General features: G+C 49.0%; 1 protein-coding gene across 2 annotated transcripts in view; it reads left to right on the top strand.

The window, feature by feature from the left end:
- Positions 1-23066, top strand: part of LOC149451889 (NACHT, LRR and PYD domains-containing protein 3-like) — a 73656-nt gene extending 50590 nt beyond the window's left edge. For both annotated transcript variants that reach the window (XM_089690060.1, XM_089690059.1), the window contains 4 exons: positions 113-283; positions 17703-17936; positions 22408-22487; positions 22588-23066. In XM_089690060.1, the coding sequence (XP_089546186.1) occupies positions 113-283; positions 17703-17936; positions 22408-22453 (451 nt within the window). In that variant the 3' untranslated portion in view covers positions 22454-22487; positions 22588-23066. The remainder of the gene's footprint in view (positions 1-112; positions 284-17702; positions 17937-22407; positions 22488-22587) is intronic.
- The last annotated feature ends 4854 nt before the right edge of the window (positions 23067-27920 follow it).

The raw sequence follows: 27920 nt of genomic DNA, 5'->3' as shown, positions 1-27920 counted from the left end.
ATTATCTTCTTCTTTCTTTCTTTCTTTTCTATGAGTTGTATGATGACCATACCCTAAGAGTTGTTGGTTCTTTCCCTAATATACTCTCATGTGTCTGTATTTGTCTCTGCAGGTTGGATGGATGTCGTCTGACTTCCTCCTGCTGTGATGATCTCCGCTCCATTCTTATCACTAACCGATCCCTCACCAGACTGGATTTATCACGTAATGATCTCCAAGACCTTGGAATGAGACGTCTGTGTGAGGGACTCCGACATCCTGGCTGTACTCTGCAGGAGCTGAGGTGAGAATTCTACTATAAATGATCTCATATTCTGCAGGACTCTGATATATATCTTCTATGTGAGGGACTCCGAGATCCAGAAGCTGAGGTGAGAATTCTACTATAAATGATCTCATATTCTGCAGGACTCTGATATATATCTTCTATGTGAGGGACTCCGAGATCCAGGAGATGAGGGGGGAATTCTACTATAAATGATCTCATATTCTGCAGGACTCTGATATATATCTTCTATGTGAGGGACTCCGAGATCCAGGAGATGAGGGGAGAATTCTACTATAAATTATCTCATATTCTGCAGGACACTGATATAAATCTTCTATGTGAGGGACTCCGAGATCCAGGAGATGAGGGGGGAATTCTACTATAAATGATCTAATATTCTGCTGGATTTTGGGATAAATCCTTTGTGAGGGATCCAGACACGTTCCCTAGATGACAAATCTACAAAGACAGACTTCAATTTTGGTCTCCTCTGACCACAACACTTCCCACCAGTCCTCCTCGGCATCATTCAGATGTTCAGTGGCAGACTTCAGACGGGCCTGGACATGGGCTTTCTTGAGCAGAGGGACCGTGCGGGCACTGCAGGATTTCAGTCCTTGTCGGCGTAGTGTGTTACCAATTGTTTTCTTGGTGACTGTGGTCCCAGCTGCCTGGAGATCATTGACAAGATCCTCACGTGTAGTTCTGGGATGATTCCTCACTGTTCTCATGATCATTGACACTCCACGAGGTGAGATCTTGCATGGTGCACCAGACCTAGGGAGACTGACACTTGTTTTGTGTTTCTTCCATTTGTGAATGATTGCACCAACTGTTGTCACCTTCTCACCAAGCTGCTTGGCCATAGTTTGGTAGCCCAGTCCAGCCTTGTGTAGGTCTACCATCTTGTCCCTGACATCCTTGGACAGCTCTTTGGTCTTTGCCATGGTGGAGAGTTTGAAATCTGATGGTTTGATTGCTCCTGTGGACAGGTGTCTTTTATACAGGTAACACAATGAGATTAGCAGCACTCCCTTTAAGAGACTGCTTCTAATCTCAGCTTGTTACCTGTATGAGAGACACCTGGGAGCCAGAAATCCTGCTGAATGATAGGGGATCAAATCCTTCTTTCCCTCATGAACATGCAGATCAGTCATCATTTGTTAGACGCATTTCTGCTGAATTTGTTGCTATTCTGTCTCAGTGTTACAATACACCGAACATTTGATATTTAGACCGATCTTTTTTGTGTGAGGGGCGAACATTCAACATCAGCAGGGGGGCAAATACGCATTTCCTTCACTGTGTGTATACTGCATGTATGTATGTATATATATATATATATATATGAGTGATTTTGCTCGGTGAATGCTGAGGATTAGAGATGAGCGAATCGAAGTATCCGAAGTGGAATTCGAGTCGAATTTCGGAAAAATTTCGATTCGTGCCGAATCCGAAAAACAGCCTAATTCGGACGCGCGAATCGAAATTTTTCCGAAAATGGCGGCTGACATGTGCGGCGACGGAGCGGGGATGTCGGGGAAGGCGCGCAGACAAGGCGCGCTGCCCCATAATGCATTCCTCAACGACATGTGATCGCATCAGCCAATCAGCAGCCAGCCAGCCAGCACTGTGTAATGGTCGAGGTATATATAGCGGCCATTTTGGAAATCTTCATTTGCCTGCAGTCATTGAACAGAGGCAGACCGCTCTGTACTAGGGACAGGGACAGAGTTAGGGCCACAGAAACGAGAATTGGGGACAGAGAGAAGTTACTTAGGGACAGAGAACCATTACTCAGGGACACAGACTTGTTAATGAGGGCCACAGAATCGTTATTTAGGGACAAAGAAACGCTAGTTAGGGCCACAGAATTCATACTCAGGGACAGACAGAATTGTTACTCAGTGCCAGAGAATTGTTACTTAGGGCCACAGAAACGTTATTAGGGCCACAGAATTTTTACTCAGGGACAGACAGAATTGTTACTGAGTGCCAGAGAATTGTTACTCAGGGACAGACAGAATTGTTACTGAGTGCCAGAGAATTCTTACTCAGGGCCACAGAATTCATTCTCAGGGACAGACAGAATTGTTACTCAGGGACAGACAGAATTGTTACTGAGTGCCAGAGAATTGTTACTCAGGGACAGACAGAATTGTTACTGAGTGCCAGAGAATTGTTACTCAGGGACAGACAGAATTGTTACTGAGTGCCAGAGAATTGTTACTCAGGGACAGACAGAATTGTTACTGAGTGCCAGAGAATTGTTACTCTCACAGACACAAAATTGTTACTTGCACAGACACAGAATTGTTACTTGCACAGACACACAATTGTTACTCAGGGCCACAGAATTCATACTCAGGGACAGACAGAATTGTTACTGAGTGCCAGAGAATTCTTACTCAGGGCCACAGAATTCATACTCAGGGACAGACAGAATTGTTACTCAGGGACAGACAGAATTGTTACTGAGTGCCAGAGAATTGTTACTCAGGGACAGACAGAATTGTTACTGAGTGCCAGAGAATTGTTACTCAGGGACAGACAGAATTGTTACTGAGTGCCAGAGAATTGTTACTCTCACAGACACAAAATTGTTACTTGCACAGACACAGAATTGTTACTCGCACAGAGACAGAATTGTTACTCAGGGCCACAGAATTCATACTCAGGGACAGACAGAATTGTTACTGAGTGCCAGAGAATTGTTACTCAGGGACAGACAGAATTGTTACTGAGTGCCAGAGAATTGTTACTCTCACAGACACAAAATTGTTACTTGCACAGACACAGAATTGTTACTTGCACAGACACACAATTGTTACTCAGGGCCACAGAATTCATACTCAGGGACAGACAGAATTGTTACTGAGTGCCAGAGAATTCTTACTCAGGGCCACAGAATTCATACTCAGGGACAGACAGAATTGTTACTCAGGGACAGACAGAATTGTTACTGAGTGCCAGAGAATTGTTACTCAGGGACAGACAGAATTGTTACTGAGTGCCAGAGAATTGTTACTCTCACAGACACAAAATTGTTACTTGCACAGACACAGAATTGTTACTTGCACAGACACACAATTGTTACTCAGGGCCACAGAATTCATACTCAGGGACAGACAGAATTGTTACTGAGTGCCAGAGAATTGTTACTCAGGGACAGACAGAATTGTTACTGAGTGCCAGAGAATTGTTACTCTCACAGACACAAAATTGTTACTTGCACAGACACAGAATTGTTACTCGCACAGAGACAGAATTGTTACTCAGGGCCACAGAATTCATACTCAGGGACAGACAGAATTGTTACTGAGTGCCAGAGAATTGTTACTCAGGGAAGACAGAATTGTTACTGAGTGCCATAGAATTGTTACTCAGGGACAGACAGAATTGTTACTGAGTGCCAGAGAATTGTTACTCTCACAGACACAAAATTGTTACTTGCACAGACACAGAATTGTTACTCGCACAGAGACAGAATTGTTACTCAGGGCCACAGAATTCATACTCAGGGACAGACAGAATTGTTACTGAGTGCCAGAGAATTGTTACTCAGGGACAGACAGAATTGTTACTGAGTGCCAGAGAATTGTTACTCTCACAGACACAAAATTGTTACTTGCACAGACACAGAATTGTTACTTGCACAGACACACAATTGTTACTGAGTGCCAGAGAATTGTTACTCAGGGACAGACAGAATTGTTACTGAGTGCCAGAGAATTGTTACTCAGGGACAGACAGAATTGTTACTGAGTGCCAGAGAATTGTTACTCAGGGACAGACAGAATTGTTACTGAGTGCCAGAGAATTGTTACTCTCACAGACACAAAATTGTTACTTGCACAGACACAGAATTGTTACTCGCACAGAGACAGAATTGTTACTCAGGGCCACAGAATTCATACTCAGGGACAGACAGAATTGTTACTGAGTGCCAGAGAATTGTTACTCAGGGACAGACAGAATTGTTACTGAGTGCCAGAGAATTGTTACTCTCACAGACACAAAATTGTTACTTGCACAGACACAGAATTGTTACTTGCACAGACACACAATTGTTACTCAGGGCCACAGAATTCATACTCAGGGACAGACAGAATTGTTACTGAGTGCCAGAGAATTGTTACTCAGGGACAGACAGAATTGTTACTGAGTGCCAGAGAATTGTTACTCTCACAGACACAAAATTGTTACTTGCACAGACACAGAATTGTTACTTGCACAGACACACAATTGTTACTCAGGGCCACAGAATTCATACTCAGGGACAGACAGAATTGTTACTGAGTGCCAGAGAATTGTTACTCAGGGACAGACAGAATTGTTACTGAGTGCCAGAGAATTGTTACTCTCACAGACACAAAATTGTTACTTGCACAGACACAGAATTGTTACTCGCACAGAGACAGAATTGTTACTCAGGGCCACAGAATTCATACTCAGGGACAGACAGAATTGTTACTGAGTGCCAGAGAATTGTTACTCAGGGACAGACAGAATTGTTACTGAGTGCCAGAGAATTGTTACTCTCACAGACACAAAATTGTTACTTGCACAGACACAGAATTGTTACTTGCACAGACACACAATTGTTACTGAGTGCCAGAGAATTGTTACTCAGGGACAGACAGAATTGTTACTGAGTGCCAGAGAATTGTTACTCAGGGACAGACAGAATTGTTACTGAGTGCCAGAGAATTGTTACTCAGGGACAGACAGAATTGTTACTGAGTGCCAGAGAATTGTTACTCGCACAGACACAAAATTGTTACTTGCACAGACACAGAATTGTTACTCGCACAGAGACAGAATTGTTACTCAGGGCCACAGAATTCATACTCAGGGACAGACAGAATTGTTACTGAGTGCCAGAGAATTGTTACTCAGGGACAGACAGAATTGTTACTGAGTGCCAGAGAATTGTTACTCTCACAGACACAAAATTGTTACTTGCACAGACACAGAATTGTTACTTGCACAGACACACAATTGTTACTCAGGGCCACAGAATTCATACTCAGGGACAGACAGAATTGTTACTGAGTGCCAGAGAATTCTTACTCAGGGCCACAGAATTCATACTCAGGGACAGACAGAATTGTTACTCAGGGACAGACAGAATTGTTACTGAGTGCCAGAGAATTGTTACTCAGGGACAGACAGAATTTTTACTGAGTGCCAGAGAATTGTTACTCTCACAGACACAAAATTGTTACTTGCACAGACACAGAATTGTTACTTGCACAGACACACAATTGTTACTCAGGGCCACAGAATTCATACTCAGGGACAGACAGAATTGTTACTGAGTGCCAGAGAATTGTTACTCAGGGACACCTAATCGTTGAATTAAATAGTATGTCAGACAACATGCAGAGGAGTGGCAGAGGAGGCAATGTTTTAGGAGCGAGCAGACGTGGCAGCAGAGGAAGGGGTCGAGGCAGCAGTATTCGCAGCCAGAGGCCAGTGCTCCCGGTGTCATCCAGCGGTCGTGTCTCCACCGACAACCCTGCCGTCATTGATTGGTTGGCTCGGTCGTCTTCCTCTTCCCAGGTCACCTCTGACACCTACAGCCAACGGTCGGTGGGTACGTCAGACACAACCGTTAGTTGGCATGGCCCGGGACCAAGCCCACTGAAATCACGTGTCCTCTACCTGCCCCTGTCCTTTGCTGTTCCCTCACCAAGCGAAGTATCGCATGCTGTGGGCTCAGCCCCACTGTACAGTGAGGAAGAGCTAACAGAGGGCGGTCAGGAACGGGGGGAGACATCGGCCTTTTCAGCAGCCAAGCGAACAAGTACTGGCGAGGAGAGTGGCTCGGTAGCCGGTCTAGAGACAGGTCTGTCTCCTGTCTCATGTGCCACTTTCAGGTCTCTTCACACTGCTGGTGTGTTTAATTTTTTGACATAGGGTGCAGGCAGATTACGGGCCTCACATAGCTGCTGCCAGGCCCCTAATCTGCCATGGGCCCCTATATACCGCCTCCTCATGCTGCTGCCAAGTCTAGAGTCTGTCATGGGTCCCTGTACGGCCTCCCATTGCTGCTGTCTCCATCGCCACACTCTGCTGCCATGTGCCACTTTCAGGTCTCTTCACACTGCTGGTGTGTTAAATTTTTTGACATAGGGTGCAGGCAGATTACGGGCCTCACATAGCTGCTGCCAGGCCCCTAATCTGCCATGGGCCCCTATATACCGCCTCCTCCTGCTGCTGCCAGGTCCAGAGTCTCTCATGGGTCCCTGTACGGCCTCCCATTGCTGCTGTCTCCATCGCCACACTCTGCTGCCATGTGCCACTTTCAGGTCTCTTCACACTGCTGGTGTGTTAAATTTTTTGACATAGGGTGCTGCAAGATAACGGGCCTCACATAGCTGCTGCCAGTCCCCTAATCAGCCATGGGCCCCTATACCGCCTCCTCCTGCTGCTGCCAGGTCCAGAGTCTCTCATGCCATGTGCCACTTTCAGGTCTCTTCACACTGCTGGTGTGTTAAATTTTTTGACATAGGGTGCTGCAAGATAACGGGCCTCACATAGCTGCTGCCAGGCCCCTAATCTGCCATGGGCCCCTATATACCGCCTCCTCATGCTGCTGCCAAGTCCAGAGTCTGTCATGGTCCCTGTACGGCCTCCCATTGCTGCTGTCTCCATCGCCACACTCTGCTGCCATGTGCCACTTTCAGGTCTCTTCACACTGCTGGTGTGTTAAATTTTTTGACATAGGGTGCAGGCAGATTACGGGCCTCACATAGCTGCTGCCAGGCCCCTAATCTGCCATGGGCCCCTATATACCGCCTCCTCATGCTGCTGCCAAGTCTAGAGTCTGTCATGGGTCCCTGTACGGCCTCCCATTGCTGCTGTCTCCATCGCCACACTCTGCTGCCATGTGCCACTTTCAGGTCTCTTCACACTGCTGGTGTGTTAAATTTTTTGACATAGGGTGCAGGCAGATTACGGGCCTCACATAGCTGCTGCCAGGCCCCTAATCTGCCATGGGCCCCTATATACCGCCTCCTCCTGCTGCTGCCAGGTCCAGAGTCTCTCATGGGTCCCTGTACGGCCTCCCATTGCTGCTGTCTCCATCGCCACACTCTGCTGCCATGTGCCACTTTCAGGTCTCTTCACACTGCTGGTGTGTTAAATTTTTTGACATAGGGTGCAGGCAGATTACGGGCCTCACATAGCTGCTGCCAGGCCCCTAATCTGCCATGGGCCCCTATATACCGCCTCCTCCTGCTGCTGCCAGGTCCAGAGTCTCTCATGGGTCCCTGTACGGCCTCCCATTGCTGCTGTCTCCATCGCCACACTCTGCTGCCATGTGCCACTTTCAGGTCTCTTCACACTGCTGGTGTGTTAAATTTTTTGACATAGGGTGCTGCAAGATAACGGGCCTCACATAGCTGCTGCCAGTCCCCTAATCAGCCATGGGCCCCTATACCGCCTCCTCCTGCTGCTGCCAGGTCCAGAGTCTCTCATGCCATGTGCCACTTTCAGGTCTCTTCACACTGCTGGTGTGTTAAATTTTTTGACATAGGGTGCTGCAAGATAACGGGCCTCACATAGCTGCTGCCAGGCCCCTAATCTGCCATGGGCCCCTATATACCGCCTCCTCATGCTGCTGCCAAGTCCAGAGTCTGTCATGGTCCCTGTACGGCCTCCCATTGCTGCTGTCTCCATCGCCACACTCTGCTGCCATGTGCCACTTTCAGGTCTCTTCACACTGCTGGTGTGTTAAATTTTTTGACATAGGGTGCAGGCAGATTACGGGCCTCACATAGCTGCTGCCAGGCCCCTAATCTGCCATGGGCCCCTATATACCGCCTCCTCATGCTGCTGCCAAGTCTAGAGTCTGTCATGGGTCCCTGTACGGCCTCCCATTGCTGCTGTCTCCATCGCCACACTCTGCTGCCATGTGCCACTTTCAGGTCTCTTCACACTGCTGGTGTGTTAAATTTTTTGACATAGGGTGCAGGCAGATTACGGGCCTCACATAGCTGCTGCCAGGCCCCTAATCTGCCATGGGCCCCTATATACCGCCTCCTCATGCTGCTGCCAGGTCCAGAGTCTCTCATGGGTCCCTGTACGGCCTCCCATTGCTGCTGTCTCCATCGCCACACTCTGCTGCCATGTGCCACTTTCAGGTCTCTTCACACTGCTGGTGTGTTAAATTTTTTGACATAGGGTGCTGCAAGATAACGGGCCTCACATAGCTGCTGCCAGGCCCCTAATCTGCCATGGGCCCCTATATACCGCCTCCTCATGCTGCTGCCAAGTCCAGAGTCTGTCATGGTCCCTGTACGGCCTCCCATTGCTGCTGTCTCCATCGCCACACTCTGCTGCCATGTGCCACTTTCAGGTCTCTTCACACTGCTGGTGTGTTAAATTTTTTGACATAGGGTGCTGCAAGATAACGGGCCTCACATAGCTGCTGCCAGTCCCCTAATCAGCCATGGGCCCCTATACCGCCTCCTCCTGCTGCTGCCAGGTCCAGAGTCTCTCATGCCATGTGCCACTTTCAGGTCTCTTCACACTGCTGGTGTGTTAAATTTTTTGACATAGGGTGCTGCAAGATAACGGGCCTCACATAGCTGCTGCCAGGCCCCTAATCTGCCATGGGCCCCTATATACCGCCTCCTCATGCTGCTGCCAAGTCCAGAGTCTGTCATGGTCCCTGTACGGCCTCCCATTGCTGCTGTCTCCATCGCCACACTCTGCTGCCATGTGCCACTTTCAGGTCTCTTCACACTGCTGGTGTGTTAAATTTTTTGACATAGGGTGCAGGCAGATTACGGGCCTCACATAGCTGCTGCCAGGCCCCTAATCTGCCATGGGCCCCTATATACCGCCTCCTCATGCTGCTGCCAAGTCTAGAGTCTGTCATGGGTCCCTGTACGGCCTCCCATTGCTGCTGTCTCCATCGCCACACTCTGCTGCCATGTGCCACTTTCAGGTCTCTTCACACTGCTGGTGTGTTAAATTTTTTGACATAGGGTGCAGGCAGATTACGGGCCTCACATAGCTGCTGCCAGGCCCCTAATCTGCCATGGGCCCCTATATACCGCCTCCTCCTGCTGCTGCCAGGTCCAGAGTCTCTCATGGGTCCCTGTACGGCCTCCCATTGCTGCTGTCTCCATCGCCACACTCTGCTGCCATGTGCCACTTTCAGGTCTCTTCACACTGCTGGTGTGTTAAATTTTTTGACATAGGGTGCTGCAAGATAACGGGCCTCACATAGCTGCTGCCAGTCCCCTAATCAGCCATGGGCCCCTATACCGCCTCCTCCTGCTGCTGCCAGGTCCAGAGTCTCTCATGCCATGTGCCACTTTCAGGTCTCTTCACACTGCTGGTGTGTTAAATTTTTTGACATAGGGTGCTGCAAGATAACGGGCCTCACATAGCTGCTGCCAGGCCCCTAATCTGCCATGGGCCCCTATATACCGCCTCCTCATGCTGCTGCCAAGTCCAGAGTCTGTCATGGTCCCTGTACGGCCTCCCATTGCTGCTGTCTCCATCGCCACACTCTGCTGCCATGTGCCACTTTCAGGTCTCTTCACACTGCTGGTGTGTTAAATTTTTTGACATAGGGTGCAGGCAGATTACGGGCCTCACATAGCTGCTGCCAGGCCCCTAATCTGCCATGGGCCCCTATATACCGCCTCCTCATGCTGCTGCCAAGTCTAGAGTCTGTCATGGGTCCCTGTACGGCCTCCCATTGCTGCTGTCTCCATCGCCACACTCTGCTGCCATGTGCCACTTTCAGGTCTCTTCACACTGCTGGTGTGTTAAATTTTTTGACATAGGGTGCAGGCAGATTACGGGCCTCACATAGCTGCTGCCAGGCCCCTAATCTGCCATGGGCCCCTATATACCGCCTCCTCATGCTGCTGCCAGGTCCAGAGTCTCTCATGGGTCCCTGTACGGCCTCCCATTGCTGCTGTCTCCATCGCCACACTCTGCTGCCATGTGCCACTTTCAGGTCTCTTCACACTGCTGGTGTGTTAAATTTTTTGACATAGGGTGCTGCAAGATAACGGGCCTCACATAGCTGCTGCCAGGCCCCTAATCTGCCATGGGCCCCTATATACCGCCTCCTCATGCTGCTGCCAAGTCCAGAGTCTGTCATGGTCCCTGTACGGCCTCCCATTGCTGCTGTCTCCATCGCCACACTCTGCTGCCATGTGCCACTTTCAGGTCTCTTCACACTGCTGGTGTGTTAAATTTTTTGACATAGGGTGCTGCAAGATAACGGGCCTCACATAGCTGCTGCCAGTCCCCTAATCAGCCATGGGCCCCTATACCGCCTCCTCCTGCTGCTGCCAGGTCCAGAGTCTCTCATGCCATGTGCCACTTTCAGGTCTCTTCACACTGCTGGTGTGTTAAATTTTTTGACATAGGGTGCTGCAAGATAACGGGCCTCACATAGCTGCTGCCAGGCCCCTAATCTGCCATGGGCCCCTATATACCGCCTCCTCATGCTGCTGCCAAGTCCAGAGTCTGTCATGGTCCCTGTACGGCCTCCCATTGCTGCTGTCTCCATCGCCACACTCTGCTGCCATGTGCCACTTTCAGGTCTCTTCACACTGCTGGTGTGTTAAATTTTTTGACATAGGGTGCAGGCAGATTACGGGCCTCACATAGCTGCTGCCAGGCCCCTAATCTGCCATGGGCCCCTATATACCGCCTCCTCATGCTGCTGCCAAGTCTAGAGTCTGTCATGGGTCCCTGTACGGCCTCCCATTGCTGCTGTCTCCATCGCCACACTCTGCTGCCATGTGCCACTTTCAGGTCTCTTCACACTGCTGGTGTGTTAAATTTTTTGACATAGGGTGCAGGCAGATTACGGGCCTCACATAGCTGCTGCCAGGCCCCTAATCTGCCATGGGCCCCTATATACCGCCTCCTCCTGCTGCTGCCAGGTCCAGAGTCTCTCATGGGTCCCTGTACGGCCTCCCATTGCTGCTGTCTCCATCGCCACACTCTGCTGCCATGTGCCACTTTCAGGTCTCTTCACACTGCTGGTGTGTTAAATTTTTTGACATAGGGTGCAGGCAGATTACGGGCCTCACATAGCTGCTGCCAGGCCCCTAATCTGCCATGGGCCCCTATATACCACCTCCTCCTGCTGCTGCCAGGTCCAGAGTCTCTCATGGGTCCCTGTACGGCCTCCCATTGCTGCTGTCTCCATCGCCACACTCTGCTGCCATGTGCCACTTTCAGGTCTCTTCACACTGCTGGTGTGTTAAATTTTTTGACATAGGGTGCTGCAAGATAACGGGCCTCACATAGCTGCTGCCAGGCCCCTAATCTGCCATGGGCCCCTATATACCGCCTCCTCATGCTGCTGCCAAGTCCAGAGTCTGTCATGGTCCCTGTACGGCCTCCCATTGCTGCTGTCTCCATCGCCACACTCTGCTGCCATGTGCCACTTTCAGGTCTCTTCACACTGCTGGTGTGTTAAATTTTTTGACATAGGGTGCAGGCAGATTACGGGCCTCACATAGCTGCTGCCAGGCCCCTAATCTGCCATGGGCCCCTATATACCGCCTCCTCCTGCTGCTGCCAGGTCCAGAGTCTCTCATGGGTCCCTGTACGGCCTCCCATTGCTGCTGTCTCCATCGCCACACTCTGCTGCCATGTGCCACTTTCAGGTCTCTTCACACTGCTGGTGTGTTAAATTTTTTGACATAGGGTGCTGCAAGATAACGGGCCTCACATAGCTGCTGCCAGGCCCCTAATCTGCCATGGGCCCCTATATACCGCCTCCTCATGCTGCTGCCAAGTCCAGAGTCTGTCATGGTCCCTGTACGGCCTCCCATTGCTGCTGTCTCCATCGCCACACTCTGCTGCCATGTGCCACTTTCAGGTCTCTTCACACTGCTGGTGTGTTAAATTTTTTGACATAGGGTGCAGGCAGATTACGGGCCTCACATAGCTGCTGCCAGGCCCCTAATCTGCCATGGGCCCCTATATACCGCCTCCTCATGCTGCTGCCAAGTCCAGAGTCTGTCATGGTCCCTGTACGGCCTCCCATTGCTGCTGTCTCCATCGCCACACTCTGCTGCCATGTGCCACTTTCAGGTCTCTTCACACTGCTGGTGTGTTAAATTTTTTGACATAGGGTGCAGGCAGATTACGGGCCTCACATAGCTGCTGCCAGGCCCCTAATCTGCCATGGGCCCCTATATACCACCTCCTCCTGCTGCTGCCAGGTCCAGAGTCTCTCATGGGTCCCTGTACGGCCTCCCATTGCTGCTGTCTCCATCGCCACACTCTGCTGCCATGTGCCACTTTCAGGTCTCTTCACACTGCTGGTGTGTTAAATTTTTTGACATAGGGTGCTGCAAGATAACGGGCCTCACATAGCTGCTGCCAGGCCCCTAATCTGCCATGGGCCCCTATATACCGCCTCCTCATGCTGCTGCCAAGTCCAGAGTCTGTCATGGTCCCTGTACGGCCTCCCATTGCTGCTGTCTCCATCGCCACACTCTGCTGCCATGTGCCACTTTCAGGTCTCTTCACACTGCTGGTGTGTTAAATTTTTTGACATAGGGTGCTGCAAGATAACGGGCCTCACATAGCTGCTGCCAGGCCCCTAATCAGCCATGGGCCCCTATACCGCCTCCTCCTGCTGCTGCCAGGTCCAGAGTCTCTCATGCCATGTGCCACTTTCAGGTCTCTTCACACTGCTGGTGTGTTTAATTTTTTGACATAGGGTGCAGGCAGATTACGGGCCTCACATAGCTGCTGCCAGGCCCCTAATCTGCCATGGGCCCCTATATACCGCCTCCTCATGCTGCTGCCAAGTCTAGAGTCTCTCATGGGTCCCTGTACGGCCTCCCATTGCTGCTGTCTCCATCGCCACACTCTGCTGCCATGTGCCACTTTCAGGTCTCTTCACACTGCTGGTGTGTTAAATTTTTTGACATAGGGTGCTGGCAGATTACGGGCCTCCTATAGCTGCTGCCAGGCCCCTAATCTGCCGTAGGCCCCTATATACCGCCTCCTCATGCTGCTGCCAGGTCCAGAGTCTCTCATGGGTCCCTGTACGGCCTCCCATTGCTGCTGTCTCCATCGCCACACTCTGCCATGTGCCACTTTCAGGTCTCCTCACACTGCTGGTGTGTTCCATTTTTTGTCATAGGGTGCTGGCAGATTATGGGCCTCCCATAACTGCTGCCAGGCCCCTAATCTGCCATGGGCCCCTATACCGACTCCTCATGCTGTGACGTTGCAACAAGGTGGAATTCAACCCTACATATGTTAGACCGCCTTTACGAACAGCAAAAGGCCATCACAGATTTCCTGATGTTAAAAGCAGATAAAGGTACTCCCTGTGTAACTTAGATGTCAGCCATTGGCAGCTCATGCGTGACACCTGCGCTTGCTCAGGCCCTTTGAGGAGGCCACGCTATTCGTGAGTCGGCAGGACTATGGGATGAACGACGTCATTCCTCTGTTGCACGTCCTGGAACAAATGCTGTTAACAATGGCTGGTCAGGGTGCGGTAGACGTGGCGCACAGATCTCAACGCCACATGGCCCCTGTGGGGGCAGGACTGGAAGAAGAGGAGGAGGTAGAGGAGGACATTGGTGCTCAGGAATTATTGAGTGAAATGGGTGGTTTTTCCACTCAGCGGACAGGAGTGGAGGAGCAGGAGCATCTGGTAGAGGAGGAGGAAGAGGAGACAGAGGACCTAGACGCACCGTGGCAGTATGCTGTGGAGATGGAGGCAGGGAGTCCCTCGCATTCCTTGGCACAAATGGCCCATAGCATGCTCGGTTGCTTGCGTAGCGACAGCCGAATAATAACCATCAGACAGAGGGATGACTTTTGGCTGTCCACCTTGTTGGACCCTCGCTACCGTTCAAAAATGGTGGCCTTTTTCACACCTGCTGAGAGGGAGGCCAAAATAACGTACTATAAAAAACACCTATGTAGTCAGCTGGTCTCTGCCTGTCTGCGCCAACGTCCATCCTCAGACACTGTGGGCCCTGTGCGCTCGTGTTCCGCTGCCATGGCAGCAGGGGAGGGGTGGGGTGGTAGGAGCAGTGGCAGCTCCACCAGCAGCGGCTGCCTCAGTCTGCAGTCGATGATGAGTAGCTTTCTTCACCAGCGCAGTGAGGAAACTACTAACCAGCCGCAGCAGCAGCAGCAGCATCAGGTGGACCTGGAGCAGGACCTCAAACAACAGGCTTAGGCCTACTTGGACAGCACCCTGCCAACCGAGGTAGACAATCCCCTTGACTACTGGGCAACGAAACTTGACCTTTGGCCCCAACTAGCTGAATTTGCCCTTGAAAGGCTGTCATGCCCGGCCAGTAGCGTGGCATCGGAGCGCGTGTTTAGTGCGGCAGGAGGTATTGCAACTCCGCGGAGGACACGACTGTCCACCCAAAGTGTGGAGAGACTCACGTTTGTGAAAATGAATCAGGCGTGGATTAGTCTGGATTTCAAACCACCAGTTCCTGACACAACTGACTAAATCCGCCATGAATCATGCCCCAAACATGTGCCACTTTCAGGTCTCCTCACACTGCTGGTGTGTTCCATTTTTTGTCATAGGGTGCTGGCAGATTACGGGCCTCCCATAGCTGCTGCCAGGCCCCTAATCTGCCATGGGCCCCTATACCGCCTCCTCATGCTGCTGCCAAGTCCAGAGTCTCTCATGGGTCCCTGTACGGCCTCCCATTGCTGCTGCCTCCATCGCCACACTCTGCCATGTGCCACTTTCAGGTCTCCTCACACTGCTGGTGTGTTCCATTTTTTGTCATAGGGTGCTGGCAGATTACGGGCCTCCCATAGCTGCTGCCAGGCCCCTAATCTGCCATGGGCCCCTATACCGCCTCCTCATGCTGCTGCCAGGTCCAGAGTCTCTCATGGGTCCCTGTACGGCCTCCCATTGCTGCTGTCTCCATCGCCACACTCTGCCATGTGCCACTTTCAGGTCTCCTCACACTGCTGGTGGGTTCCATTTTTTGTCATAGGGTGCTGGCAGATTACGGGCCTCCCATAGCTGCTGCCAGGCCCGTAATCTGCCATGGGCCCCCGTACCGACTCCTCATGCTGCTGCCAGGCCCGTAATCTGTCATGGGCCACTGTTGTCGCTTGTTGGCATATTCCGCTCGTTCAGATGCTCCTTCTCCTGCTACTCCTCTTCACGGATTCCGTCAGCAGTCTTTCTTGGAATCCGTTTCCAAGAGACAACAGTTTGCGAGCACGCACCCGACGGTGCAGAAGCTGAACGTCCTCCTGTCCAAGTTGCTGCTGCCAGGCTCGTAATCTGTCATGCGCCCCTGTACCGCCTCCTCATGCTGCTGCCAGGTCCAGAGTGTGTCATGGGCCCCCGTACCGACTCCTCATGCTGCTGCCAGGCCCGTAATCTGTCATGGGCCCCTGTACCGCCTCCCCATGCTGCTGCCAGGTCCAGAGTGTGTCATGGGTCCCTGTACGGCCTCCCATTGCTGCTGCCAGGCCCGTAATCTGCCATGGGCCCCTGTACCGACTCCTCATGCTGCTGCCAGGCCCGTAATCTGTCATGGGCCCCTGTACCGCCTCCTCATGCTGCTGCCAGGTCCAGAGTGTGTCATGGGTCCCTGTACGGCCTCCCATTGCTGCTGTCTCTATCGCCACACTCTGCCATGTGCCACTTTCAGGTCTCCTCACACTGCTGGTGGTTTCCATTTTTGTCATAGGGTGCTGTATGGCCTCCCATTGCTGCTGCCTCCACCGCCACACTGTGGCTCCACACTCTGGTTTTGGCCCCGTGACTGCCCAAATGAGTGAAGTGTGCGGTGATTCTAAGATCGACGGCACTCATCTGCATGTCATACTGACTGACAGTATTATTTCTCTTCCCCAGCAGACTCCAAGGGCATTTAAATTAAAGGTACAGTGTTCTGCACTAATATTAAGTCTCTCTGAAGCCTAGAAACACCCTTTTTTAAGTTAAATTCACAGCGAATTTATTCGACTCGAATCGAATATTGTCCACGAATTCGCCGAATCAGTCGAATCGAATTTTTCATTTCTTCGCTCATCTCTACTGAGGATCTCCGGCGGGGAGGAGAACTGTTTGTAAACAAAACAGTTCTCCCTGTCGGCTCGTGCACACTGCTTTGGATGGCTCTGCACAGCACAGAGTAACACAGCAGTTAACCCTTTGATTGTCCCAGATGTTAACCTCTTCCTGCACAGTGCCTCTAGTACAGCGTCAGGCCTTTTTATTAGCACTGATCACTGTATTGGTGTCACAGGGGGGATGTCAGTGACACCAAGTTAGTTCCCCCCCAGTGTCAGAATGTCCGCCACAGACCCGCTGTAAGTCACTGAACGCCGCCATTGCTAATAAAAATTATTTTTAAAAAAGTCGCAGTATCTATCCCTCCATTTGTAAACATTATAACTTTCACGTAAACCAATTAATTTACACGTATTCAGGTTTCTCAGCAAAAACACAGAGCAGAATACATTTTGGCCTAAATTTATGCCGAAATTTGATTTTTAAATTTTTTTACTGGACATGTTTAATGTTAACGTCCAAAATATTGTTTTTTTCTCAAAGCTGTTGGTCTTTTTTTATTGCACAAAAAATAAATAAAACACACAGGCGACCAAATATCACTGAAAGAAAGCTCAATTATTGGTGAAAAAGGGTGTAAATTAAACTGTGGTTCAGCATTGCATGACCGCGCAATTGTCAGTTAAAGTAACGCAGGGCCATAATGCAAAAAATGGCCTGGTCAGGAGGGGGGGAGGGAATCCTCTGGAGGGCAGATCTTCCACCTCCTGATTGGCTGGATAGAGAACTCCAAACAAAACACAAATGTCACCAATACTGAAGTATGTCCTTCAAAACAATTGTCTCTTTATTTATAATAAATGGTCTGACAAGCAATAATATGTCCGCCTATCAAGCACCCGATTGGACAGGAGATAATATCGCTCACCAGCACCACTTCCTGTGTCAGTTCCAGGCAGGAAATGACATCACTTGGCTCCGCCCGAGGGTGGACTTCCCAATTGATTCCTCGATATGCCGGCATATTATCATTGCTTGTCAGTGCATCTAGCAATCCTCATGGATTTTGCTGCATGGAGACGCAGGTCAAGTAGAAGTCCCATTATTTCCTATGTGGCCGGTTCCCATCTATGTGCCGCAGGGAATCTATATGGAGCCATTCCCCCTCCAATGTGTGCATCACCACGTACGCTGCAATGTGTCCATCCACACTAAGACTTCTCAGGTGGGTGACAACTCCCCTCCATCTCACAGGGGAGGTCCAACCAATATTCCATGAGATCATCCATCCAAATGGGCCAACATTTCATCTTCTAAGACCCCGCCCACTGATTATTCATTGGAATGTGTCTACTTCTGCCCGTCACTGGAGAACATCTCACCTCTCTTTCCTGCTTCTCCCCCCAGAATTATATGGTGTAAAGTGACATTATCGTGCTGTGATGATCTCTGCTCCGTGATCTCCACAAACCGAACTCTGACCAGCCTGGAGGTGACATTGCATAAGAAGGATAAGGAGGAGGATGAGGAAGATCTGGAGAATGAGGAGGAGGAGGAGGAGGATGGTGAGAAGATGTCGGACACAGAAGGGGATCGTTGTTATCAGGTCCTCCGGAATGCCGGCTTCACTGTGGATAGAAGGTAAGATCTGTTCTATTGGGGGGGAACACACATACTGGGGGGATTTACTAAAGCTGGTTCCCTCAGAATCTGGTGCAGCTGTGCATGGCAGCCAATCAGCTTCTCCCCTCAGCTTGTCCAATGAAGCTTTAGCAATAAAAGCAATAAAAGCTGATTGGTTCCCTCGCAGAAGTGCACGAGATTCTGAGGGATCCAGCTTTATCTATTACACCCCACTAAGCCTGATGATGGCAGTCACACAGGACAGGTACAGGAGCCCCAGCAACTGTACTGTATGATCATCATGATGGCAGTCACACAGGACAGGTACAGGATCCCCAGCATCTGTACCGTATGATCATCATGATGGCAGTCACACTCACACAGGACAGGTACAGGATCCCCAGCAACTGTTCTGTATGATCATCATGATGGCAGTCACACTCACACAGGACAGGTACAGGAGCCCCAGCATCTGTACCGTATGATAATCATGATGGCAGTCACACTCACACAGGACAGGTACAGGATCCCCAGCAACTGTACCATATGATAATCATGATGGTGGTCACACAGGACAGCTACAGGAGCCCCAGCAACTGTGCTGTATGATCATCATGATGGCAATCACACAGGACAGGTACAGGAGCCCCAGCAACTGTACTGTATGAGAATCATGATGGCAGTCACACAGGACAGGTACAGGAGCCCCAGCAACTGTACTATAGGACCATCATGGTGATAATGATGATGATGATTGAACGAATCACAGTGAAATGTAAGCTGGCCACAGATGGTTCAGATCTCGGCCAGTTCAGCGGGGACCAGCCGAGATTTGAACCATGTATGGGCAGGCTGATTGTACCCAAGTCAATGGTTGAATGGCTTGTGTACTCCAGCCTGTGGGATGTTACATGTGATTATTACTAGCAGCTAGTATGGCCACCAGCAGTAATCATTGTGTTGTCCAGGCAGGGATGGTTCCCCCGAGATGTTTACCATTGTAAGTTATACAGTTGCTCGGCAAGCAGGTAGACACAGACAGAGCATGCTCTGCTCTATGGGCGGTTGGGTGTACATGGACTCCGCTGGTCATTACACCCGACTGCCCTCCAATTTGATGGAGGAGGACGGATCCCCTTTCTTTTTTTTTAGCTCACCGGACCAGATTGGAGGTAAGCGGGTGTAAGCAGACACAAGTCCCTCTACATCTGCCACTCCATAGAGGTGAATGGAGGGTCCACCTGAAAAACGGACAAGCAGACCCAATCTGACCGATCGTGTGAAAGGGGCCTTAGGCCTCATTTACACTTGTGTTTAGGGGTATGGTAGAAATGTGCAGCTCAGCTGTGAATTTTTACCACCACCAAATGCTCCTGAATATACTGCAAAGCAGTGGGGGGGGGGGGGGGGTAGTATACACCATGGCCTTGATGATTTATTATCATCGCTGTTCTGTTGCCCCTCAGCCCGCTCCTGTTTTCCCAGGCTGTCCTGCTGTACGTGGATGAGTTGGCAGCATACAGAGTGGGGGGAGGGGAACATCCGTGTCTCCCTCCCCTCTGTGATGAATGAAGCCGGAAACTACAAGGATTGTGTCACTTCTGGGTTTAATTCTGTGTTTACCTGGCTGGTACCGGCCAGGAAGGCAGCCAATCAAATCAATCTGTGTATGATCAGGTGCCTTAGAGGGCAGGGGAGGGGTCAGGGGTCTAATAGACCCCATATATCTCCATAAAGAAGACCTGTCACTGCCCCATCTATCACAAGGGATGTCATTCATCACCTGTCATAGCAATAAAATTGAACAAAAAAACTATAAAAAAGCAATAATTCTGGCACCAGACCTCCTGCCTAACTGTAAACTGGTAACCTGTAAAGGCTATTAAAGCGCCCCCTATGGACAATGTTAGGTACGGTACTTTGTCACCATTTACCAGATGTGCACAATATTTCATCTTGGTAAGTTTGGTATCTATTTACTGAACACATCATATGCTGTACTATTGCTGGGAAGACTGCAAATGCTAAACATAGAATATTTCAAACCAACACATTGCCAGAAATACAATTCTGCTACTCAAGGGGATTTATGGAGAAAAGGCCTGGGGGCTTAGGTGGTTAAAGAAACACTTTGCCATTCTCCTCTTCCTCCGCGTGGAAATGTTTGTGTAACCCCCCCCCCTCTTACTGTGCTGGTGTATCCATAATGACCATACCTGCCCAGCAATTCCAGCATTGTTCTGATTGGCTGCCCCACTGCCACTTGCCAGGTCTTGTGTTGCCGCCTTCTTTTCTCTTTCTTGCAGCCAGCACCTGATGATACACCGCTGTATGTCCCTGCTGCCGCAGTCTCCTGGGATATGTGACGGGTTACATCCCAGGAGGCTACAGGAGCCGGGAAATGTCATATTTGTCTAGGGAAGAAAACCACAGAAAAGGAAAATGACTTTACAGCTAAGAAGTGTCTTAAAGTCATTGGAAAGATTTTTTTTTTTAACCACTTCGAGCCCGCCTTACCCGCACCGCCATTCGTGGCCGCAGCTGTCAATCACCTGGTCCCAGCTGGTAATTACTCCCCAACGCCCGGTGATTCCCAAGAGTTTCCAACAGTCCTCCTCTCTGTCAGCTCAGGCACACTGCACAGCACAGCCATCCAGTGTGAGTACAGTGAAGCACACCCCCCCTAGTAACACACACCCCTCCCCCTAGTAACACACCCCCTGCCCCCTTGTAAAACACTCCCAGCACACATTTAACCCTTTGATTGCCCCTCATGTTAACCCCTTCCTTCCCAGAACCATTAGTACAGTGTTAGTGCTTTTTTTTTTTAGCACTGATCACTGTATTGGTGTCACTGGGGATGTCAGTGACACCAAGTCAGTCCCCCGCAGTGTCAGAATACCTGCCATAGTCCCACTATAAGTCACTGATCACCACCGTTAGTAGTAAAAATTACAAAACAAATTGTAAAAAATCCCATTATCTATACTGCTAGTTTTAAACACTATAACTTTCACATAAGCCAATTAATTTACATATATTGGGATTTTTTTCTAGCAAAGACACGAAGCAGAATAGATTTTGGCCTAAATTTGACAAAATTTGATTTTTTTAAATTTTTTACTGGACTTGTTTAATAGCAAAAAGTCAGAAATATTGTTTTTTCACAAAAATATACTCAGGAGGACAAGTGGTTAATTAAAACAACGAACATATTATACTGACCTGTTCTGTGTAATGGTTTTGAACAAAGCAGCTCTGATGGGTGGGTGGGGGTGGGGTCAAGAGTGGGGCTTCGGAGCCCCCGTCTGGTAGGTTGCACAGGGTCCCATGATTTCTAACAGTGGCCCTGATAACACCACACACAATGTAACGTTTAATATGCACTCTTCTTCCCGAGGTTCATGTAAACAAATCATTGTGAACAGTTCTTTTGTCCTTTGTTCAATCTAGACATGGACTCATCCATTCACCTTACCACTTGGTGTCATGTCTAGTCTTTATCTCGTAGCCTTCTGATCCCACCATACCTCCCCCCAGATTTATAACCTGGGAACATAAGCTGTAACCACCTTGGAATGTTCTTAGAATCTGTGTTCAGAAACCATGAAATAGAATATACAGAACAAAATGGCTTCCAGCATGTCCATGTAGAGATGAGTTCAGGCCTTCCTGTTTCATTCTGTGAGCCCAGAACAGTTCCGACATTTCTGTAGAACCCATTGGAGGTCTCTGGAGTTATACAGATAATGAGAGAGATGCTTGAGATGTCCTGTGCCAGTCACAGATTTCCCAGATGATGGAGAATGTCTTCCTCATCCCAAGTTGTATCATTACAGATGGGTGGATGAGGAATATCAGATCCACCACTAATAATCTTAGTCGGGTCCTACAATCTTCCACAAGGTCTTACCTTTAAAGAAAAAGAACTTTCATTAAAAATCCCCCCATCCCCCGCTGTCTATCCAATGTGTCAGTATAACTGAGCCAATCAGATGTGTTCTCAGCCTGTACACATGACGGCCCAGCACACCAGGCATACAGTCTGATATCCCAATGGTTGGACGGCCATGAGTGTGTGGGCCCCTGCCATGGTGAGGGCCCCTCAGTATTAGGTGGGTAGTTCACAAGGTGGTGGGGCCCTATAAATGGGGGACACTTATCAAACCCCTAAAGTGTGAGGACAGAGGGGATGGTTTGGTGTATTTGCATACTGGGGTCAGTTATGAAGAGATGAGATCCCACATCCCACCATCTACATCCAATCTACGTCAGATCTCCTCCCAGCATAGGAGACCACTGATGTACATTGTATGGCTGCAGATTTGTACATTACACATCGCACACATTTCCAGGAAGACAGAAGAATACTTCCCATTAGTGTGTATAACAATGTCCATCATTTCTTCCAGAGCTCAGCACCAGCTCCCCCTTTTCCATCATCTCAGCAACATTTCCTCCTCTAACACTCTCATTTTATTCTTCATAGAGAGGATGGAGGATGGTGGGATGTATCTATACACAGAAGAAGATAATAAAATGGTCTGTGGGAAGTCCTCTCCCCTGCAGGTAATACACGGATCCTGATATGAAGAGAATGTCCAGAATGGAATTATATCAGATTCTCCTGTTCATGGCACTGATTCATTTTCCTTTTCTTCACATTCAGATGATGATGATTCTACTGCCTGATATCTACTGACCGTTATTCCGGGATGATCTGAGCGGGGATCTGTCCTTCCTCCCATTCCTCCATTTTATATTGTATTGTTACTCCTCAATGTATTCATTACTACAAAATAAAAATGGGATTTTTGGATCTTCACACCAAAACTGCTACCACTGGTGAGACCAGCATGCTGGGAAATTCCTGTTCATGACATGAAGATTCCTCCTACACAAGTAGAAGACACTGAACACACGGTGACAGTGCGGTGAGGACAGTGGGGGGCGCTCTCCATAACATATAAAGAAACAATGGGTGGACAGGAGAGTCTGCACCACAAGGACAGAGGTTACCTTCAGAGACTAAGTGGCAAAAATACAGAATATTTTTGTTATAAAAATCATTTTTATTATTTTTTTGTGTAAAAAATATATTCTCAAATATAAAACCACATAAATAAAAAACACATTTATCACCATTAACCCAAGACAGTGTTGTCTCCCCACATGACTTCAGACATCCAGATGTGGCCACATCTAATGGGTGGGTCACCTAGACAGTGGGGTGACCCCCCTACTGTACCGGCTTCCCCTCCCCCCATATAATAAATGACCTCTCAGGAAAACAACAACTGCTATATAAGGCCAGCTGAGGCTACACTATAGAGTGTGTTTATGAGCTGCAACAAGTAACAGACAAAAACAAAGCAATCCATGTATAAAGGAACACATCTAGTGTCATCTTCCAAGATTACAATAAGAATTGTCTCTGATATTGTTCCATCTGCAGATAAGGAGACTAAAGCCGACAGGGAGCAGAGTCCATATGAAGGTCCAGCCGGTGCAGTGTCCCCCTTTTCCTTGTTCAAACAATTTTATTAACAATAAACCATAATGACACAAACAAGGAGACTTTGTTAATGTACATTGGACATTGAAGTGGCGGTAGGACATAAAAAAAAAAGAATGATGATCACATTACAAATGTCTATACATTACTAGCGGAAACAGGTAGATAAAAGTTGACAACAAATGACATTATTGTCCCAGCCAATCAGAGTAGTGTCTCCCAAGTGCTTTAAAGAAATAGGGGGAAGTTTGGAGGGGGGTCAAACATGGGTGGGAGGGAAGGGGAAGAGGAACAACAACGATGACTGCATGAGCATTCATCAAGTTTACAACAGCCGCGGCGTGCTGCCTACAAAGGGCTATTGACAACATCCTTGGCGCACAGTACACAAATCAAGGGAGAAGGAGTGAGTCATCAAAGTTAGGCGGGAGGAAGCGCTCTACCCAGGGGCTCCATATGCGCAAGAATTTAGGGATCGTGTCAAGAACTGTGGCTTCCACCTTTGCATGTATCATGGCTTGTGTTATTCTGGTTTTGACGGCCGCGACACTTAGGGTGGGGGATTTCCAGGATTTTGCTATAACCTGCTTAGCTGCCATTGTAACTTGCATAAGGAGCTTGAATTGCGAATTGGAGATGCTAGGGGGGCACTGATTGAGTAGGGCTGTTGTCGGGTCGTAGAGTGATAGTGCTAAATGTGGATATCATGGTGAAAATTTCATCCCAAAAGATTCGGGCTGCTGGGCATTCCCACCACATATGGTAGTGTGTCCCTAAGTTTGTACAGCCTCTAAAACAGTTGGGCGAGTAATTAGGGGTAAATATTGCGATTCTCGCTGGGACCAAATACCAGCGGGTTAAAACTTTATAGTTCGTTTCCAATGCTACAATGTTCTGCGGAGATGATTTTGTGTTGGCCCAAATGTGATCCCAATAAGAAGTCGAATTTCTTACCTAGATCCACTTCCCACTTATGGGTATACAGAGGGGGGGACGTGGCAATCGAAGTAGTGAAGAGTGAATATAAGCAGGAGATAAGCCCACGTCTATGGGGGTCTTTGTAACACGCTCGTTCAAAGAGAGACATGGCGTCTGGTCGATTGGTTATTGTAGCGTAGGGGGCATAAAAGTGTTGTAGCTGCAAGTATCGGAATATCTAGGAGGCTGGGAGGCCATGTGTTTCCCACAGCGAGGCAAAGGATTTAAACTTATTCCTCTGTAGGAAGTGATGCGTACGGAGCAAATTAGCAGAGGACCAAACTTTGAATAAAAGGGGTGTCTGCCAGGCCGGGGGAAAAGCTGGGTTTCGTAGAAACGAGAGCATAGGATTATGTAGTGATTGGAGGGGATACCGGGTTTTTAGTTTGTCCCATAAGGATAAAAAGTGAGAAGTGATGGGGTTGGTTATAGAATGGCGGTCTATAGGCCTCAACCAGAGTAAGTTAGCCATAGATAAGGGGTCACATTCTATCGACCCTAGTACCACCCATTGTGGGATTTCAAAGGTTGCATGGTATTTGGGTAATTGGGCTAAATGCGCTGCTTGATAGTATTTGCTGATGTCAGGTAAGCCTAGACAACCTTTGAGCTTAGGACGGTATAGGGTGGAGTGTGGTATACGAGGACGAGTATTGCCCCATACATAGGAAAAGATGCGACGCTGCAGTGTGCGGAGGTAGTGAGGGGGGACTGGGACAGGGAGGACTCTAAATAGATATAGGATTTTTGGGAGGATTGACATCTTGGTAACTGCTATTCTGCCTAGCCATGCGAGGGGAAGGGAAGACCATTTGGTCAGAAGGGCATAAAGATGGTTTAGCATCAGAAGATAATTAGCTGTGTAAAGGTCTGATAACTTAGGAGTCGGTCTGAGGCTCTATAGCCAGGGCAAAGAGCAAGGGGGACAGAGGGCAGCCCTGTCTCGTGCCTCTGGAGATCGGGAACTGAGCTGACCTGTGCCCCAGATACCTAATTCTGGCCGAGGGCTCACGATACAGCGAGAAGATCCAGGTTAAAAAGTGTGGGCCAAAACCCCAACGATGCAATATATAGCTGAGATATGGCCATGAGACTGTATCGAATGCTTTCCGGATATCTAGGGACAGGAAACAGGCGGGAATATTGCGAGACCTGGCTAAATTAGCTAAAAGAGATGCACGTCTGATGTTATCTCTCACTTGTCTAGTTGGGATAAAGCCCACTTGGTCGTTAAGAATTAGAGAACCAATACACAAGTTAAGACGTGAAGAGAGGATTTTGGCTAACAGTTTGATGTCAATGTTGAGGAGAGAGATTGGCCTATAATTGGACCACTGCGTGTCATCAGAATTCGGCTTTGGGATCATTGATATGTTTGCTTGCACTGTTTCATGGTTGAAGGTTTGGCCAGATAGTAAAGCGTTAAAAGCATTAGTGAGGATAGGTGTGAGGATATGAGCAAATCTTTTATAATAAGTGGCTGAGAAGCCATCTGGTCCTGGGCGTTTACATAGTTTTAGACTTTTAATAGCATCTAAAGTTTCGGCTGGGGAGATGGGTCGCTCATGTGCCGCTAACTGGCACTCTGAGAGTTTCGGGAAAGAAATGGAAGTTAAAAGGATATCAGCTTGTGCGGGGTCAAAAGGTGTGGAAGATGAGTAAAGCTGTGACAGGTGTTTATGGAAAGTCTGTAGAATGTGTTCTGGGTTGCTAGTGAGGTTGCCAGAGGAGGTGCTTATCCGGATAGGTCTAGTGAGCTGGTCGAGCCTGCGAAGTGAGAGGGCCAGAAATGTATTGGGTTTATTCGCCCTAGTGTAATATTTGTGTCTAGATCTACGGAGTGAGAGTTCTGCTTGATCTGTGAGAGAGAGATCTAGAGCCAGTCTAGAACGCTCCAGGGCCTCACGGTTGGCAGGCATAGGATCCGCCTGGAAGGCTTGATGGGAACGGTCATAGGTTTGCTCTAGGGAGAGACGTTGTTGCCTTTTGGTTTTATTTAAGAAGGATGCTTTGCTAATGCAACACCCTCGCAATACCGGTTTATGCGCTTCCCATAACAGGAGAGGGGAAATATCAGGTGATTGGTTAAGAGAAAAATAGTCTTTAAGGGCTGCTTCTATTTCTAGACAATGAGCTGGATTTGCAAGCAGGTTATCGTTAATGATCCAAGAGGGTTCAGCAGGGGATGGAGCTAACGAGGTCATAGCCGTGAATACGGCGCAATGGTCAGTCCAAGGGATTGGGATTATTTCAGAAGTCAGGAGCCGGGGGGAAGAGGCGGTGGTAATGAAAATATGATCTATCCTAGAGAATGACTGGTGGGGATGAGAATAGAAGGTGTATTGGCGTTTAGTCGGGTTGAATTCCCACCATGTATCTATCAAAGAATAACATTGTAGTATGGCTTGGAAGGTTTGTTTAGAGGCAGGGACAGGGGGTGGTTGAGGAGATTTGTCGAGAAAGGGATATATTACACTGTTAGAGTCTCCGCTAACAATTAAAGTTCCGCGCTTATGGTGATCTATAACCTAGAGTATGTGGGAGAGGAATGGTAAGGGGTCTTGGTTTGGGGCATAGTATGCAACAATGGTAACATCTACGTCTAGGAGTTGCCCTACTAACAGGAGGTAACGACCCTCTGGGTCCTTGATTTCGGTGCATAGCGTGAAAGGTGTTGTGCGATGGAAGGCAATCAGTACCCCCCTGCGCTTGGTGGTGGCAGAGGCTGTATAGACCTGAGTATATCGAGGGCCAAAAAACTTAGGAGTAGAGTTAGGAGTGAAGTGTGTTTCCTGTAGACAGACCACATGGGCTTTAAGTGTAGCAAAGGTTCGGAAAGCCTTATTACGTTTCTGTGGAATATTGAGGCCCTGCACATTCAGGGTAAGGATATTTAACGAGCCCATGGGGAAAGTGCATAGTGACGTAGATAGCATGGCGCTACCGCCCGGGGTGGAGCCTGACGCTTACTGTGGGGGATGAGAGCGTTGCGGAGTATGTTGCGCAAAGTCATGGAGTCATGTTGGAGGGAGGGAGGGAGGAGGGGTACGGAATGAGAGAAGTAATAGGAAAGAAGGGGTGTAGGAGGCCATTTAAGGCCTAAAAGGTGGGTTCCCAAGGACACCCTGAATCAGGGTGGGCCAGGGAGCAATAGTAGCCCAAGTGTTATTAAATAACCAATAACACAGGGGCTAGGGTGGAGTGTGCAGGTACGCAGACCGTGAGGGTGACAGCAATGTGATTAATAAATGGTGGCGAGGTCCCGGAAGAAAAAACAGATATATATATAAAAAAACATTCAAAAAAATCAGGGTATCCCAGACTCAGACGGCACTAGCAGTACTAGTGAGACATCATGGGTGTAGGGGTGTGGCATCACATGCCACCAAAGCCTAGGCTCCCAAATATAAACTAAAATAAATGGAGCCCAGGAGGGGGGGTGCAGAAGAAACCCCAGGTTGTGGGGCAACCAAAATTTAACAGGTAGAGGGAGAAAGGATATCAACGGT

The sequence above is a fragment of the Staurois parvus genome, unplaced genomic scaffold, assembly GCF_062004578.1.
Source record: "Staurois parvus isolate SC_StPar_1 unplaced genomic scaffold, SC_StPar_1.0 ptg000512l, whole genome shotgun sequence".
NCBI lineage: Eukaryota > Metazoa > Chordata > Amphibia > Anura > Ranidae > Staurois > Staurois parvus.
The sequence above is the reverse complement of the archived record's forward strand: the minus strand, read 5'-3'. Positions and strand labels throughout refer to the sequence as shown.